Source organism: Lichenostomus cassidix, chromosome Z, assembly GCF_008360975.1.
Source record: "Lichenostomus cassidix isolate B80296 chromosome Z, HeHo_3.0, whole genome shotgun sequence".
NCBI classification, from domain to species: Eukaryota; Metazoa; Chordata; class Aves; order Passeriformes; family Meliphagidae; genus Lichenostomus; species Lichenostomus cassidix.
Genome location: NC_139511.1, coordinates 43411716 through 43428418, shown reverse-complemented (window position 1 = coordinate 43428418; position 16703 = coordinate 43411716). Strand labels below are relative to the sequence as shown.

General features: G+C 38.8%; 1 protein-coding gene across 4 annotated transcripts in view; it reads right to left on the bottom strand.

Annotated features, from left to right (window-relative positions):
* The window catches only part of PSIP1 (PC4 and SRSF1 interacting protein 1), a 36690-nt gene that overhangs the window by 13908 nt on the left and 6079 nt on the right, over window positions 1-16703 (bottom strand). For 3 of the 4 annotated variants that reach the window (XM_085042366.1, XM_085042368.1, XM_085042365.1), the window contains 7 exons: window positions 10361-10477; window positions 6572-6679; window positions 5710-5772; window positions 4718-4817; window positions 2967-3045; window positions 1877-2102; window positions 1174-1292 (listed from right to left, as the gene is read on the bottom strand). In XM_085042366.1, coding sequence (XP_084898492.1) covers window positions 1174-1292; window positions 1877-2102; window positions 2967-3045; window positions 4718-4817; window positions 5710-5772; window positions 6572-6679; window positions 10361-10477 — 812 coding nt within the window. The remainder of the gene's footprint in view (window positions 1-1173; window positions 1293-1876; window positions 2103-2966; window positions 3046-4717; window positions 4818-5709; window positions 5773-6571; window positions 6680-10360; window positions 10478-16703) is intronic. The other variant, XM_085042369.1, reaches the window with a different exon arrangement.

The following is a 16703-nucleotide window of genomic DNA, read 5'->3' as shown; positions in this document are numbered from 1 at the left end:
TAAATTCATTATGCATTCACTAACTACTTCTCCTTTATCTTACTGAGACAAAACTCTATGTACCCTCCAATGCATAAAATATGACAGCTATTTAAAAGCAGAAATTTGGTTATTATAACTAAATCAATATATGACAGTTTGACTACCAAAACCAGACCAGCATGTGTCAGAGTTAAACAGTGATATATTAAAGGCTGCTAAGATGCTAAGGCAAGTTCACTCAGATTTGCTACAAGCAAGTAGAGTATTTATGTTAGGTCTCCAGAGGAGTGATGGAAGAAGAGGATAAAGTGCTGGAACACAGGACAAAAAAAAATATCCAAACAAACTAGATTTTTGTTAATGAATGTGAAAAATAAAAGATTTTTTGTTACAGGCAAAGAGGGCTATTCTCTTCCTCTCCTCCAAATTTTTACCTTGTTCTCCCTTTCTTCTACCCTCCCACCAATGGTGGGGATGCGAACATCAAGCTCTTGTGGTGCAGCTTCTTCACTCATTTGCAGAATAGCTCTTGCAAATGAGTCAGATATCTTCCTACTGTCCTACCCTCCAAATTTCTGGCAGGATCTTCTCTCCATTCTTATGCTTGATTCATTTGTGGTAACTAATCTTCCAAATTCAGTCTGTTTTCAGTATTAGTCAACTGGCTTTGCAATGCTGGAGTAATTCTTTCTTTTTCCCTTGTCCTGTCTGACAGCATATGCTCCAGCTGTCAGAGAAGAATGTTTTCCTGATAACCTACACATTTCACACCTCATCAAAAATCCATAACCATGGATTAACAGGACCGACCAGTTCCTACCAATCTAATCTAAAAATTTGTAAGAAAAATATATGGCTGTCCTGAACAGTTTTTTACATGGATGTTCTTAAGTTAGTTCTAAGAAGAACCCACCAGTTGTCTTCTGCTACAGATTCTAAATCACTGGAAGACTGACATCGCTTAATTTCTATGTTCAGTTCTTCCCATCCTCCCACAATAGAACATTTTGGTTTGAGGAGCTTTTTACTCTACCCCCAAAAATAAGTTAAGATAGAACACCAAAAAGGGGAAGGGGAGAGAACAGCAGAACACAGTGCAAATCTGTTTGAAAGTTTTTCAGAAGTTTTGCCTCCCGCTATGTTCAAAGTATTCCTACAACTTGCAGCTATCACCTGTTAAAATATACTCACGATTCAGATTCTGTCTGTTCCTCTTGCTTACGCTTTTTTTCTGTTACATCTCTCTCCAGATGGCTTCTTACAATATTTCTTTTGTGAGCTGCCTGGAAGTTTCTTCCCCCTTTTTTCTTCTGTTTTCATTTGACATTTTATGAATAGAAAGAGAAAAGTGAGATTATTAAATTATTGTTTCTGCAAACAGATGAATCTACCCACACTAAGTTTCTTTGAAATAACACTATTCCATGGAGCAACCTGACAAAAACTTTCCCTGAATCTAAACACAATTTCATTAGTTCTTTCACTTTCTTTTCTTTTCATTGGAGGGCAATATTAAGCCCTCCAGAAAAATGAAGACATTACAAATTGTTGGTTTGAGACAGTCTTGTACCTTTCAAAAATGTGATTTCAAGCCACATGTTTTCCAGATGCACCCAAGGAAAACAACATCTGTCATCCAAGGAACATAGATTAAAAAAAAGCCTTTTGACAAAACAAATGATTGCTACATTTAAATCTTTTGTTAAAAAAAAGAGAAGGGCCTTAGAAAAGATGCTTCTCTCAGAAAAATACAGTCCTGAAACTTTTATTCCATATATCTGTAAGCCAGCCACAGGACTCCAATTTTTAATAAGATCTAACACTAACTTGAAGAAAGATCTTCAGTGATACTACTTTCCTTCATAATAAATTTATCAGGAAAGCAAAATTATACCTTGTCCCCTTCTTGTTCTTCTCCTTCATCTTCAGAATCAGAAGCTGATGCAGAACCCACTTTTGCAACATTTTTCCTTTTTGGTTCAGCCTCTTTCTTTCCTTCCTTTTTATCAAATTCCTTCTTTGATTTCTCCTCTTCCTTCTGACTTTCCTCATCTTTTTTCCCTTGCTTTTTGGGCTTTTCTTCTGGTCCTTTTTTCTTTGCCTTCTCCTCCTCATTAACGCTAAAACAAAAAGAGTATTTAGGCATCACATCCATTATCTACAGTGACTTAAAAAGTAACATTCTAACTCAGGAAGCTGGGTCTTTTTAACCACAGAATAGTAAAAATGATGAAGTTCATTCACTTTCAGTTCACTTAATGACTCTTCAAAAAATACTGTTTATCTAAAATTAAAACCCACTACCTGCGGGGGGAAAAACCCATCAAATAAATACCAGTATGGAGGGCTTAATGAAACTAGCACTAATCTTAATGCATAGATCCAAACCCTAGAAGTTCATGCTCAGTAGATTTTCCACACCCAGATGGATCTGCAGGACTGTGTGCATACACAGTAAACTAGATTTATAAAGTATACTTATTTAAGTTGTTCATATTCCAAAACTGTGCATCTGCCAATTTATAGAAAACTAAATCTATGTTCAACTTTTCCTTGAATTACTAAAAGCACTGGACTTGACAAAAGAATTGAAGAAGGCAAAACCAAACTTCAGGTAGCTAACAGTGTTGCAATTCCATCAGAATAGATTTCTGAAACAAAAATGTAAGAAAAGAAAAAATTTTATTTTTGTGTGAGGTTGTATTTTTCTTAATAAACACCTTTCCTCTTCACTCAGCATACAATCATATAAGGAATTTTGTACAGATCTGACAAGTTATGAAGATTAAGATTTTCTGTCTCCTGTTTCAGAAATGTCCTTCCTTGAATTACTCTTTATTATGCAAATATCTATACAAACAGCAAATTATACTGAACGCTAACAGGGCAAAAACCTGTCAGGAACTCAGTAATAATTCTGAAGTCTTAACATAAGAAGCAACACAGCTGACAATGAAGAAGCTTTATATTGAGAAAAAACTCACAAGTCACCCTCCGAAAGGCATGATGGTTTCACCAACTTGGGTCTTCCTCTTGGTTTTGGAACTTTTACTTCAGAAGCTAGTAGTTATACAGAAACAACAGGTTAGTCCACAGCCACCATCTGTTCCTTGTCTATGTGGAAAGGTACTTACTCAACAGACATAAGACACACTTAAATCAAAATATACTAACACTAACTTCGTTATTGTACAGAATGCAAGTGCTAACTGAGTACCAAACTTAATCAAGATCTCTTTGAAAAGTCAAACTGGCAGTTTTTTCAGCTGACTGGTGAATTAAAAACTTTGATGTCTTTTAGCCATGGGCTCCAACTACTAATTCTTGTGCTTTTTGCAATCTATGCAGTTGTGATTTGTTTCACATGTTGCATAACTAACGTGAGTCTTAAATTAGGTAATGAGAAACCTGAAATCAGAGAATGAACAGCAGTCACTTATACAACTTGTCCACTATTTTTATAACTTGTCTACTATTTTTAGTCATGTGGCTTCCATCACTTTTCAGGCTAACAACTACTGTCAAAAAGTTCCATCACCACACTACAGCGCAGATCAAACCTCTTCCATTTCCTCAGATTCACCATATTGTTAGCAGTAAGACAACCCGCCTCCTTGCCACCTATGTACCTCAAATGCTTGTCCAGTACCACAATGACTATGTGGTCAGGAAACCTAATATTCAGTGTTTAAATTCTTGTTGGTCTTAGCACAGAGCACTGCTAAGCATTCTGTCAAAACAGGAAAGGCTGCATGGTACACTTTCTATAAAGGAAGCCAAAGCATCTCTTATAGATCCTCTCCTGCTCTTACAGACAGTAGTTAGTGAAAACAGCAAAAAATTATAAAGATAAAACCTCAAATATTAAAAATGCATATTTTGTGCATGTAATGAAATGGCAGAGGGGGATGAATTAATACTTAATTTCTTCACAAGTTCCACAGCAAAAGTAATCAAGTGTAATAAATTGCGGTTTCACTATTTTTATATTGTCATCAGATATAGAGGACTATAAATTATTAGTTTCCCTGACTAGGTGCTCATACAAAGTACTTAACTGCTGCAAGAACTGTCTTGCAATGTAGTAATTAGTGATCAAGAATATCTGCAAGCTTACCATAAGAGTGACAATAGATCATTACCAATTTGAAAGAAACAGGCAGTACAGAATTACCACCAAATGGTTCTAAAAAAACATTTTAAAAAAATCAGTTACAGTTTCTATTAATTTGCCTATCAGTCTACACAGACCATCTTAAACATCTTTTTAAACGAGTCTCTTCAGCTTTTAGTTTGTTTTTTTTTTGTTGTCTGAACTCTGCCTACAGGCTCCTTGTTCCCCCAGTTCTCATCCTGGTGTTTTATGGATCTTCTAACTCGAAGTATTTTACAGACCTTTAATGAATACAAACCTTTATGGAGCAAAATCAACAGAGAGCTCTTAGCTATCTACACTTTAGCAGTATTCTGTGAAGAAGACTGACCTATTCTAAAGGTAATACTTGTACCTCAAACCAACCAGTCTTTAATTTAGAAGACTAAGCATTAGTGCTAGCAATTTAGATCCTTTCATGTCCTGAACGCATAGTGTTTTCTCACTACAATCTAATAGCAAAATCTGCCTTTAGCATGAAAAAACACTTTGTAATACTTCAGGGGAAGGAGATAACTCCCTGACTAATTCTGCTAAAATATTTCTGTCGTGAAAAAAATTAAATGACTCTTCCGAAGTTACCTGCTGGTCTTCCTCTTTTGGGGCTTACTTTTGGAGACACTCGCCCAGTAGTTGTTGCTGGCCCTGCTGCTGTTTCCTCAGCTTCAGCTTGTTTTTCAGACTAATTTGAAGAATGAATTTCATACATGAAAAAACTCGTGACACCAATATTTCAATTACTTTCTCAAACAAACACCTTTAAACTTCTAGAAACACGTTATTATGCTACTGCTTGTAAACACAAAAAAGTATCCAAACTTATGAACAGATTATACTTAAGTATTACTAATTTCACTTTCTCCAATCCTAACTGGAGAAAACTAAGTCAAGAACTTAGTGTCCTGGATAAAAGACAACTAGAGTACAGGTACAGCATGCTACTTTTCTGTGACAAACGTACTAAAGCCACAGATACTTCACTCATCCCCAATCCCTACTGTCAGCTGTAACCTTAGAAGCTAAGTTGTTTCAAACACAAAATTAAGATCTGCCCCACTTAATTCTAGTTTTTAGTTGAGTCAGTGCCCTGATCTGGCTTGCTGTGTGATCACTAGAACATTAAGGCTAGCATATCCTGAGCAAGCAGCTGGAACTGCCTCTTTCAAAGCAACTCTGTATTCTCCCAGGTTGTAGTGACCACAAAAATCACAAATTTGTGAAGAAGGAGAATATTTCAGGAGTTCAGTGTGATTAAGATGTTAAAAGAAATTTTTCCGACCTTCAACACAGCCTATTTTATTAGCAGTTTAGCAACAATTTATGTCTTATTTTTTTCTTATTTGTAATGAGTTGATTGGGAAAGATGGGGACTCCATATTCCACATCAAGTTAAAAAAGAATTAAGACTTGTTCAACACTCTGGGAAAACTTTCATTCCTCCAAATTTTTCAGATGCTTGAAAAAGGGGATAAGGGTGTCAGACTTATGCATAATCTGTCATTAACAAAAATAACATCCAGTATTATCACATCCAAAAAAACTGAGTAAAGTAAAATAATTAAATGTATTGTTACCTTTCTTTTTCTTCCTCTTCTAGCAACTTTAGGAATAGAAGCATCATTTGTTTTCACCACATCCTGTGAAGATTAAAAATGGTTCTAAGAGTCTTAATAAGACAAAAATATATTCCATTTATTCTATGGGGCTTTTTCACAACTGAAGTCTCTAGCACACAATTTAGACAAAGAAGACACTTCCTGCTTTTAAATTATTAAAATCTAAAATTATTAGTAATTAGGAAGAAATTCTTTTGTTGTGAGGGTAGTGAGGCACTGGAACAAGTTACCTAGAGAAGCTGCATTTGCCCCATCCCTGAAAGTGTTCAATGCAAGGCTGGATGAGCCTTTGAGCAACCTGGTCTATGGAAAGGTGTCCCCACCAATGATGAGGGGGTTGCAACTAGGTAATATTTAAGGTCCCTTCCAGCCCAAACCATTTTATGATTCTGTTATTATCTCATACTTAGGACTTTTTCCTGAGAGATAAAAAATAAACTAAGTACTAAATAATATTTTGTTCTAAATTAAAATGGTATGTAATGATGTTTTAGTCTATGTGGTCTCTTTATCTAGTCTTTAAAAGAGGGACATTTGCAATACAGTAAGTAATAAGTGATTAAAAACATTCTTCCACCTGTTTTAATTGAACTTATAGACAAATAAGACTAGAAGTTTCCTCTCTGATGAAAACTTCCGTTTCCAGGAGCTTCAGTGAGAGGTATAAATGTGAGTGAATACACAAAGTTTTACGTAATTAAACAGCTCCTGAGACTGTCTCAGTAGTAATAACTGTAGTGTCTTAATACTCAGTAATAGTTTTACATCAATAAATAATATTAAGATGATCTCTGTTACACAGAAAAAAGCTCTCACATACTTCTTTACTGGTTTTGTCAGCAGGTAAGTCATCTTCCTTTGAAGTATCTATCTCCTTTTCTTCTGTTTCAGCTTCTGTAGGTAAGTTATTATCCCCTTTAGGGGATAACTGCAAAGCAAGCCAACACAGGATTAAAAAAAAAAGCATTATAAAGTATTTTACAGAGAAAAGAGAACATGCTAATTACCATCAGGCTACTCTTCACTTCAAATAGTTTAAATCTGTAAGTACTCTTGTTTCTTATGTACCCATTAAAAGCCTAACCATACTGGACTACTTCCTCTTGCAGCACCTCTCTCATGAGAAATGTCCAAGGGAGCTGGGCCTGTTCAGCCTGGAGAACAGACAACTGAGAGACCTCACCAATGTCGAAAAGTATCTGGAGAGAGGGTGCCAAGAGGATGAATCCAGGCTCTGCTCAGTGGTGTTGAGCAATAGCACAAAAGGCAACTGGCATAAACCGACACACAGGAAGTTCCACCTGAACTTGAGGCAGAACTTCACTGTGCAGTGACTGAGCACTGGAACACATTGCCCAGAGAGGTTGTAGAGTCTCCCTCACTGGGGATATTCAAGTACCATCTGGAGACAATCCTGTGTCATGTGCTCTGGGATGACTCCGCTTGAACAGGGAGGTTGAGCCAGGCAACCCACTGTGGTTCCTTCCAGCCTGACCCATTTTGTTATACTGCGTGAATAACCTTTCAGCCAGTTAAGGCTACCGTGGCTGTGCTTCCTCACAGGTTCTTGTGCACTTGCCCACTGACAGAGCATAGGAAATTGAAAAGTCCTTGGTTTAGGGTAAATACTACTTGGCAAAAGCCAAAACATCAGTGTGTTATCAACATTATTCTCATGCTAAATCCAAAACACAGCAATGCATCAGCAGCTAAGAAAAAAACCAATGCTATCTGTCAGAGACTGAAAATAGTTCATGCCTCAAACATTGATACAAAGTTTTGATCAAAGAAGCCTCCCTGAGGATACCTGACTGGGACTTTGTACCGAGAGCCAAACTGCTGAGATTAGATAAAGGGAAAAGCCTATTGTTCAATCATCTCAGTCTGAAGGAAAGGAATGCATCCACAGAGGCTGAAGCCACCAGCTGTACTGAGAATCATTTCTGGCTGAGTTTGGGGTGGGGGCAGAGCACAGCTCACAGAAGCCAGGTTTGCACAGTCTTACCCCCCAGCTGAAGGGGGGAGGAGGATGGCGTAACCTCTGGTCAGAGGCAATACACACTCATCCTCCATTACACAAACTGGCCCAGCTGTGGAACCCCCAACCTCACAAGCCACATCCACAGGATTCTCACGTGAGAGGCAGCTGAGGGGGAGTCACAATCCATCACAGACCCCCCAAAGTGCTCCCCAGACGCCTTGCACCACAGGAGAGCACGTGATGCAAGCAGAGTCTGCTGCTAGAGACTGCCCCCGGGACATGCCTGGACATTTCCACCTGGCCTGAGTGTATATTAACCCATGGCATTCTGCACTTTTCGGGGGGGGGGAGACGGGACGACTTCCACCACCGACACCAGCTGAAGAGGACATCAGGACACCAGTGGGGCCCACGGAGTGGTGATACTTCTTTGTCCCTGTCCATCTCTGTCCCCCCCCCCAATCTCTCTCCCTACTCCCCCTTTTCTCTCTTTTCTTCTCTCTCTCTCTCATCTGTACTCTTAAATAAAACCCATACTATTGATTGGCATATGGTCTCGTTTGTACCTTAATTCGGGCAGAGGTATTTCTAAAGAACCTTAATAATTGGATCATAACACTATCTTAGCCCAAAACAGGACAAGAAGTAAACAAACCACAAATAAGTTGTTTTATTTATTATTGTTGGGTATTTTAAACCTTTCAAATACTAGTTTTGGTTTCAGGAAAGCAGTTAGATCTTGAAAAATCAAGAGGTTTTAATAATTTACTTGAAAATAACCAACAATTCCTTGCAACCTATGTATCTGCATGTTTTTAGGATTATCAGTTCTTTCTCTCAACTTGAATACTATTGGCTTGTTCCACTTTCAAGCACCTTTTTTGAAATTCCATTTTAAAGTAGCTAGTTTTTAAAATTTCAACACTAAACAAAATATTTCTAATTACTTGAAGACACGTAACACCACTGAGTCTTTTTACAGAGTACAATTTTAAGATAGAAGAATTACTGGTTCATTAAAACCACAGGAAATCAGAGTGCAAGGACTAGGTAATAGAACGTTATAGCTACATTAGTATAAAACAGAATTTGCTCTGTATTTTGCCTTTAGCTGATTAATTAGAGAAATCTGTGCAAAAGAACCCAGTCAAGATCTTCCATTCCATCTTTATGTTTAAATGGCTATTATGTCTTCCTGTTTCTCTTTCACTGTGCCAACACTGAACAGCCTAAAAGCACTTTTCACAAGAAACATGGAGCTTAAGTCATTGACATCCCCTCTAGCACACGCTGCTTGAGCCATAAATTCAGAGTCAAGCAAACTGATTAAACAATCAGCCTAGTCTAAAAGAAATTTCCCCCTCGCAGTAGCAAATGCTAAGAACAAGTGCTTTTACAGCCAGGATGTATAGACAAGAGCAGCACTGGTTTACAAACGCTGTCAGGAAATGACATGTTGCAAAGTGCTGCTAAGGTTATAGCAGATGGGAGCCAAATCACCCTGACATCCCACACATGCAAGTAGTAAAATAAGGAACTCTAGGTAGTAAAAAGTTGGGAGAAATACTCCATCAATAACTCGGCAGGCTCCAACTCACCAAAACAATTCTCGACATTATGTATCAGTATTCTACCAGTAGACCAACTTTTTTTTCCCTCCAATCAGAGGACTTTTTTATTTGTGAATAAAGAAGCTATTACAGCTACTGGACACTAATCCTAGATGAGCAACACCTCCTATGTAATTGACACATTGCAAGTTCTTCAGTTGCATATGTGAATCAATACTGAAGAACAGCCAGCAACACCTACAAAAAAACTTCATTAAATCTTGGCAAATAATCAAAATGAAAACAGAGGTTAAGAATAAAGGCAAATCTATTCAAAACAGCCTGACATTTAATTTAATGGCACTGCTCATCCTGTTGAGTAGTAATTTCCAGAAGTTAGTTACAAATAAATGAGATACCATAAATGTGTCAGTCCCACCTACATGACAATTTCTGTCCTTTTAGAATTCTAGTCTTAAAACCACTGGGAAGAATTGACAACACACAATATCTCTTCCATGATATATGAGAAATATCCCCATATGAACAAAACAAAACATTCAATAATAGAAGAAAGTTCAGAGAAGAGTACTACTCAATCATTAAGTGTACAGGAAGCTAGGAAGCTCCACCTCTTACAGTATAAACTATGTACTGCACACATAAATTGAAACAAATATGTTTCAGACTGAAATGAATTTTTAGTATGACTACAATATGTTTAAAGGGAACACAATCTTGTTTTGGAAGGGTTCTAAGGTATTCATACATTTACAAAGCAAAGAAGCTAAACTCTGTATAAACTACTGTACACTGACTTCTGAGTTGAGAGTCAAATTGATACAGCTGTGAAATTCTCTGTATGCTAAGTAGTTCATTAAGGGTGTGGTCTAATTTAAGCCAATTATTATAATCTGTTCTGCTAAAAGTATTACTGCAAGTATACCTGAAAAGAAGCAAACACAGGCAGTTGCAACAGTAAACCACTGTTAGATCAAAGTATTTAAGTCAAAACTTGGCAATATAGTTTTGACTCAAAAATGAGCAGGTAGAATAAAGCAGAAATTCAATCACTTACTTTTGGGACAGAACACTTTTTTCTTTTGGCTCCTGCTTTTTCTTCACTGCCCTCAGCAGGCTCCTGACTGCTTTCTTCAACAGTTTCATTGATAGGACTGCTAATGGCTGGATGGGGCTTCAAAAAAAAAAAAAAAGCCATCAAGAAAAAGATTTAAATCCCCTCCCTCACCTGAGGATGAGGTATGTATTCTCCCACATACATTACTGAAGAAAGCACCATGTCAATGAACCTGTTATTAGAAGTACAAGAATATTAAATGCATCTTATTTCATTAATTTCCACTGTTTTCAATTTAATTTGCAATTTCTTTATTTATTAAACTTTCAAACTCTGGTGCTGTAACAGCCCATTTTCACATTAACAATAGTGCAATGCAAATTTTTTTTTATGTAAAATATAACAATATATATATATACAACATATCTTAACACACCTGAAAGACAAGAAATAAAAGAAAATTATTTTGGTCAAATACAACTTCTGATGCTACTACAAAGAAGTGCATTTTTAAATAAGCTATCAATCATAAATGATTCAACTACCTGTTCCTGAAAATGTAAGCATAAAAAAGATTACCGCAAGGTAAATAATGAATTAAAAGTTAAAACCATGGAAAGAGATGAGATAAAGCCTAAATTACTTTTTCCTTCCATTACATTGTGTATGGCTTTCTCTCTCTTACATACTAGCTCCTTCAAATAAAGCTGGCAGGACTCCCCTGACTCTCTTTTTCCCCCATTGGGGAGGTGGATTTGGATTTAAGCTCAACCTATAAGCTCCTTTCTGCCCTCCAACCCCCTTACTAGCAGTTACAAGCAACATCTGCAAAGTATAAATACTGCTCTCAGAACATTCCAGTTTAGGCAATGAAACAGAAAATATGGCTCTCAGAAGGCCTTACTAAGATAAAAAATGCAGTGGAGAACTCCTAGCAGACAACCCATTCCGCCACTGCTTGGCTCCACCACAGGGAATAGCAGCATTTACAAAGCAAAAGGAGCAGATTGCAACTTCTCAAGCCTAAACTGCCAACACTGGAAACTGTGACGCCCAGGCGCCCGAATGCTCTGCAGCTGAAGATGGGGTGCGACAATGGGCCATGGCCATTCGTGGCAGTGATACTCTCGTGCCAGAGACCAGGGTGTATCCCGGGAATGTCATGAACCTCGATGCAGGTGCCATTGTCATGGCCCCCACGCTTCAGTGAAACTGACGAGTCAGTGCCACAAAGCACAGCTCAGCAGAGATGGAAACTCATGGGCGGCAAGTCCTGGCAGAGCTCTCCCTACCAACAGAGGAAAGAAGGATATTCACAGGATGCTGCAGATTCTTGGTGGTGACTACCTTTCTCACTTCCTGCTATTCTTCACTTTTGCCTTCTTTTCTATTTTTTTCCTTGCTCTCCTCTTTGACCGTGAATAAAAATGAATTACCATTTTGATTACCAATATTTGACCTTGCTTGTGTCTTAATCTTGCTCCTGGTATATCAATATCCATGTTAGAGTGGTGGATGATTTAGGGCACACTCCCAGATTGGGACATATGTCCCAGCCAAAGGACAAAAAAAGAGGAAAAAAATTGCAAGTGAATGCCTCTATACAAAAAGCTGACAAGTCTGCCCCTTTAATATCAGCTTGCATCCAGATTAAAAGCTCAATTTTGCCTACACTTTCACATGACTACCTACTCCCCTCTGACTATACCTGCTGCACGCCCAAACACAGAATTTCCTATTAATCCTGAATTTTTAAGCTCTAACACCTGAACTGTCTGCCCTGCTACTGTTCAGTAACTGTGTCTCACTTAATTCTAAGAATCTTCTTTAAAATCAAAGAACTGTACATAGATAAAACACAGAGATCAAGGAATATCTTAAAATACATTCACCTCCAAGACTACAATTAAAGAAATGTGGCCAGTCACTTATGCACTGAATAGTGCAACATATTAGCAGGCCATAATACGTTATTCTATTTAAAAATCTTGTTGGGAGAATGGTGTATTTATTCATGAGTATCCATGGTACTTTTCCTGTTTTCACAACCACTTGCCTTCACTTTCAAGATCCTTTGCTGCCTAGGCCCATCCCTCATGCTTTTGGGCAGGTGCCAGCAACATGGGTGGAACTAAGTCCATCACTGCCCTGAGCTGGTCACAATTGGTCCTGGGGAGGTGGCTGGCAAGGGGTGAACCGACCCACCTGAACACCTCACCTCACCTGGGAATAGATAGCATCTTAAACCAAGTAGCAATGGGAAAAGCCGGAAGAGGGGATGGAGAGATGCACAAGCACAGAACAAGATGCCTGCACAGGGCACAAGGGATTTTGAGGCAAAAGAGATGCCAGAGAAGGAGGGACATTGATATGAGGAGGCACACAAGACATTGCCCAAGACAAGCTCCAGCCCAAAGGAGCTGCCTCATGTTGACGAGTACATTTTGTGAAGGTAGCTTGTGTCATTGCAGACTGAGCAGTGAGCAACAGGAGCTGGGGGTGAGATTTCTTAAACTCTGCATAAAAAGGGCATGGTGGCCAACCAGGTGACTGGACACTCAAAGACAAGGAGCCAAGGACTCCACTGGAAGACCCAACAGTTTCCATGCTTTGACTGTGAATATAAAAATGTTCAGGGTCCCTCCCAGAAAGCACTTACCTCGAGCTGTTATTTTGCGGTTGCATCACGATTAAATTGTATTATGGATCCAGCTGTCTGAGACTGCTAAGGGAAACTCAGGGTCAAGCCAGTAAGGAAACCTTGTCTGACTGTGTGAGTGTGGTGTGTGCAGGGAGTCAGCAGGGCACCCAGTGGGATTACTGGAGCAGTCTCCTGCAAGGGGCCTCAGCCCCAGCTCAGGTGGTGCGAGTGTGACTGCCAGAGTGGCTCCCAGATGCTCAGACATGGAAGATGCCTTGACACCAAGCACAGCCAAAGAGGGGTAGAGGGTACAGGTCAGGGGAGGGCTGCAGGCCATGGAGGAGCCCATACTGCAGCTGCTGAATAAGAAAAAAGGAACAGTATGAAGTACCCACTTCATACCCGACTGTCTCCTACACCACCACTGTCTTACCCAGGGGACACAGTGGTGTAGAGAGCACACTGGGGACCAACAAAGCAAGAGCAGAGTGGGCTGGAGGGAAGCATGTCTCTCCAAATATTTTTTTTTTCTGGTCTTTGTTTCTTGTTACCAGAACTAGTAACACAAAGCATGCCAACTGACTATATTGCATCAAATTCCCTGATGTGAATGTTTTGTTGCCTATACCATACCCTTTTTGGCAAAAATGGTGAGGCTTCAGAAGCTGATTTCAATCACTCTGCTACCCTTGAAACAAATACCAGTTTCCCCATAAACTTCCCAGTAGTCCCAGGTTCAGCTGAGATAGAGGTAATTCTCTTCTTCATAGCTCATACAAAAATCACAGATTTTTCAGTTATTGCTAAGTAGTGTTTACGCTAAACCATGGAAAACACTACTTAGTAAACAACTAAAACAGTGTTATCAACAGTATTCTCATACCAAATGCAAAACACAGCACTGCACCAGCTACTAAGAAGAAAACTAACTCTATCCCAAGGGAAACCAGGACATTACACACTTAAAACATCCATTTCTTCCCTGACTAAAATATCCCAAAGTCCTTTCCTCAAAAAAAGCTTAGCTGTTAGATACAATAGCCACAGAGACTCAACAAGTAGATAAGCATCCTCCCCTTATTACTAGGGGTTGAAAGTATATGCAAGTGTTTCCCCAGTTTTGAGAAGAGGGTAATATGGCAATATCCTTGTAAAAAGGAAAGCTGCAACAGCCAAACACCACGGGAACTAAGAAGAATATGAAAAAAGATGCCCCTGAAATATCAGCACTGTGAATTGTATGCTATTGTGTGAAGTACTGAAAAGAGAAAGTTCATTTCAGCACACAAGCTGAAACAACTGAAAACAACCCAAAAACCAACTATGACACTACAGTTTTTTTGTTCTTGGAAAAGTGGGCAGTTCCTCCATTTTATCTATAATCTCTGGAATAACAGTGACATTGTATGTCAAGAATTAAACCCAAAAGGAAATGCTTTGAAAAAAGACCTCATGAAAGATCCATGATTGGTTGACCTGACAGTTTCAGAGATGCCTCAAAGAAACAATCTAAGCAGATCCTTACTGGCAGCTTTATTTCAGATGAAGTAACACTGTGTCCTGTTTTATTTTACAAGATATCCCTTCTAGAAAGCCTTTTGCAGATGTATTCCATTAGCACCAACAAGGACTACCCACCAGTAAAAACAAAAGCTGCCTAAAGTGCTTAATTTGCTCCAAGTAAAACTTGCTTCTAGTAATGCCTAGCACAGGGTAGAAGAAGACTATCAAAAGGAAAGCTTTCTAAAGTTGAAGTGCAAATTCAGAAGAAAATTTGCATGAATCTACTGTGTTACTTCATTCATTCTGTAATTCAAACTGATCCAACCTTCCTGCTCAAGTAGGGAAACCCACACCTGGCTGACCACAACCACATCTGGATAACTTCTAGGTATCTCCAAGAACGGAGACTCCCCAGCCTCACTGAACAAAATGTAGCAGTGCCCAGTGACCCTCACAGGATTAAAAAAAAAAAAAGAAATTATATTCAGAGAGAACCTCCTGGGTTTCAGTTTGTGCTCTTTGCCTCTGGTCCTGCCACTGCTGGTCCACCCCCTTTACGGGTTCCTAAAAAGGGTCTGATTCTGCCTCTTTGCCCCCTTGCTTCACATATTTGTATAAATTGAGATTGCACCTAAGTTCACCAGGGCTGAGCAGTCCCAGCTCTCCAAGCCTTTCCTCACTGCAGAAATGCTGCAGTCAATCATGTTCATGGCCTTTCATGGGTGTCTCTGTCCAGTATGTTCATGTTCCTCAATTTGTATTGAGTAGCCCAGAAGTGCACACTGGCCTCCACTTAAAACATCCCTACTAAGTTTATTCTTCCAGTGATTTTAAGGCTCACTTTGAGGAACAGATTCTAAATAAGACTTGTGGAACAAAAAGCTTTTTCTTTCCTTTCAGTTAAGAAATAGGGGGAAAAATTGCCAAGAACAAACCAATGGCTCTAGACGGAATGTGACCAAGAAAGACACTGTGGAAAGTGCTGCTGCTGAAGAACCTGAATGGAACTTGAAAGGTGAGAGGACTATCTTGCAGAAAAGCTGTGACAGACAGCTAGAAAACAGTCTGCACCTGTCTCTTGGCAACATGCTTTGTCTCTTTTCCCAGATGTATCTAGGAATGTCCCAGATGCTACTAAAAGCATTGCTTAACTGAAGCGACTGATTTATGCAATGAAACAAAACACTAGACAAACTTTTTACTGTTGATTATTTACACCCAGATTTTAACCTAGTTAGAATGACTGTTAACACACAAGTTATAGTTCACAACTGCCTCAACCATCCAGAGAGTATCTCTTTTCAATTGCCACAATATGGACTGTGAAAAGGTATATCAATTTGTATCTTAAAGTAATAGAAAGACTCTGTCTCTTATTACTACAGTCCTTCCCACTTTGATGTGGGGATTAGCATTTCTCCATATCCCAAACAAGAAGGTGTACACCTGGAATGCATCATCTTCTGACAATACTTCAGAAACTCCTTAAATCTTTATCCATGTTCTCCTTCAAACTAGAAACACAGTAATTTAGGATATCATATGAAGCAGGAATTAACTGGTGCTGAAATGGCAATCTGGCATGTTGTGTAAGTGCAGCAAATAAAAACAGAAGACAACAATTCTTTTTATTAGTACTGCAGCATTGCCTAGAAGACCCAATGTAACCAAGATCAGTGTACATTCAGTATATGTAACAAAACTAAAAGCTTACAGAATGTTCAGAGCAGGCAAAAACAAAATGAGCAAGAGAATCTTTGTCTTCATATTAATTTTGGGTCCTTTTATGGGTAGTATTGCACAGGTCTGGTTTAAGCTTGGAAGTCTTAAAAAAAGGGCAGGAAATGACGAACTGCTGATGGACAAAAATTCAATCAATTCATGTGACGGGCTAAAAGGCAAACCTCATATTGTTTCCAACTGCTAGAATGAAAATACTGCACACTGAGAAAATGTACTGAAAGCGTCCTTGTACTGAAATCTTACAAGGATACTTGTGGACACTGGTACTTGGTTTTAGCATACAGATGGTAGAGTGACTGAGACTCCAAAAAACCATCACTTTTCAAGCACAGTCGCACAGTTACAAAGGTAAGTATTTCAGCAATATATAGTTATAAGTATGTATGTATCTCTAGTTAAACAACCCCCATCTCTTTTATGCTATCAGTACAAGACACCAATAATATACCATTTAGA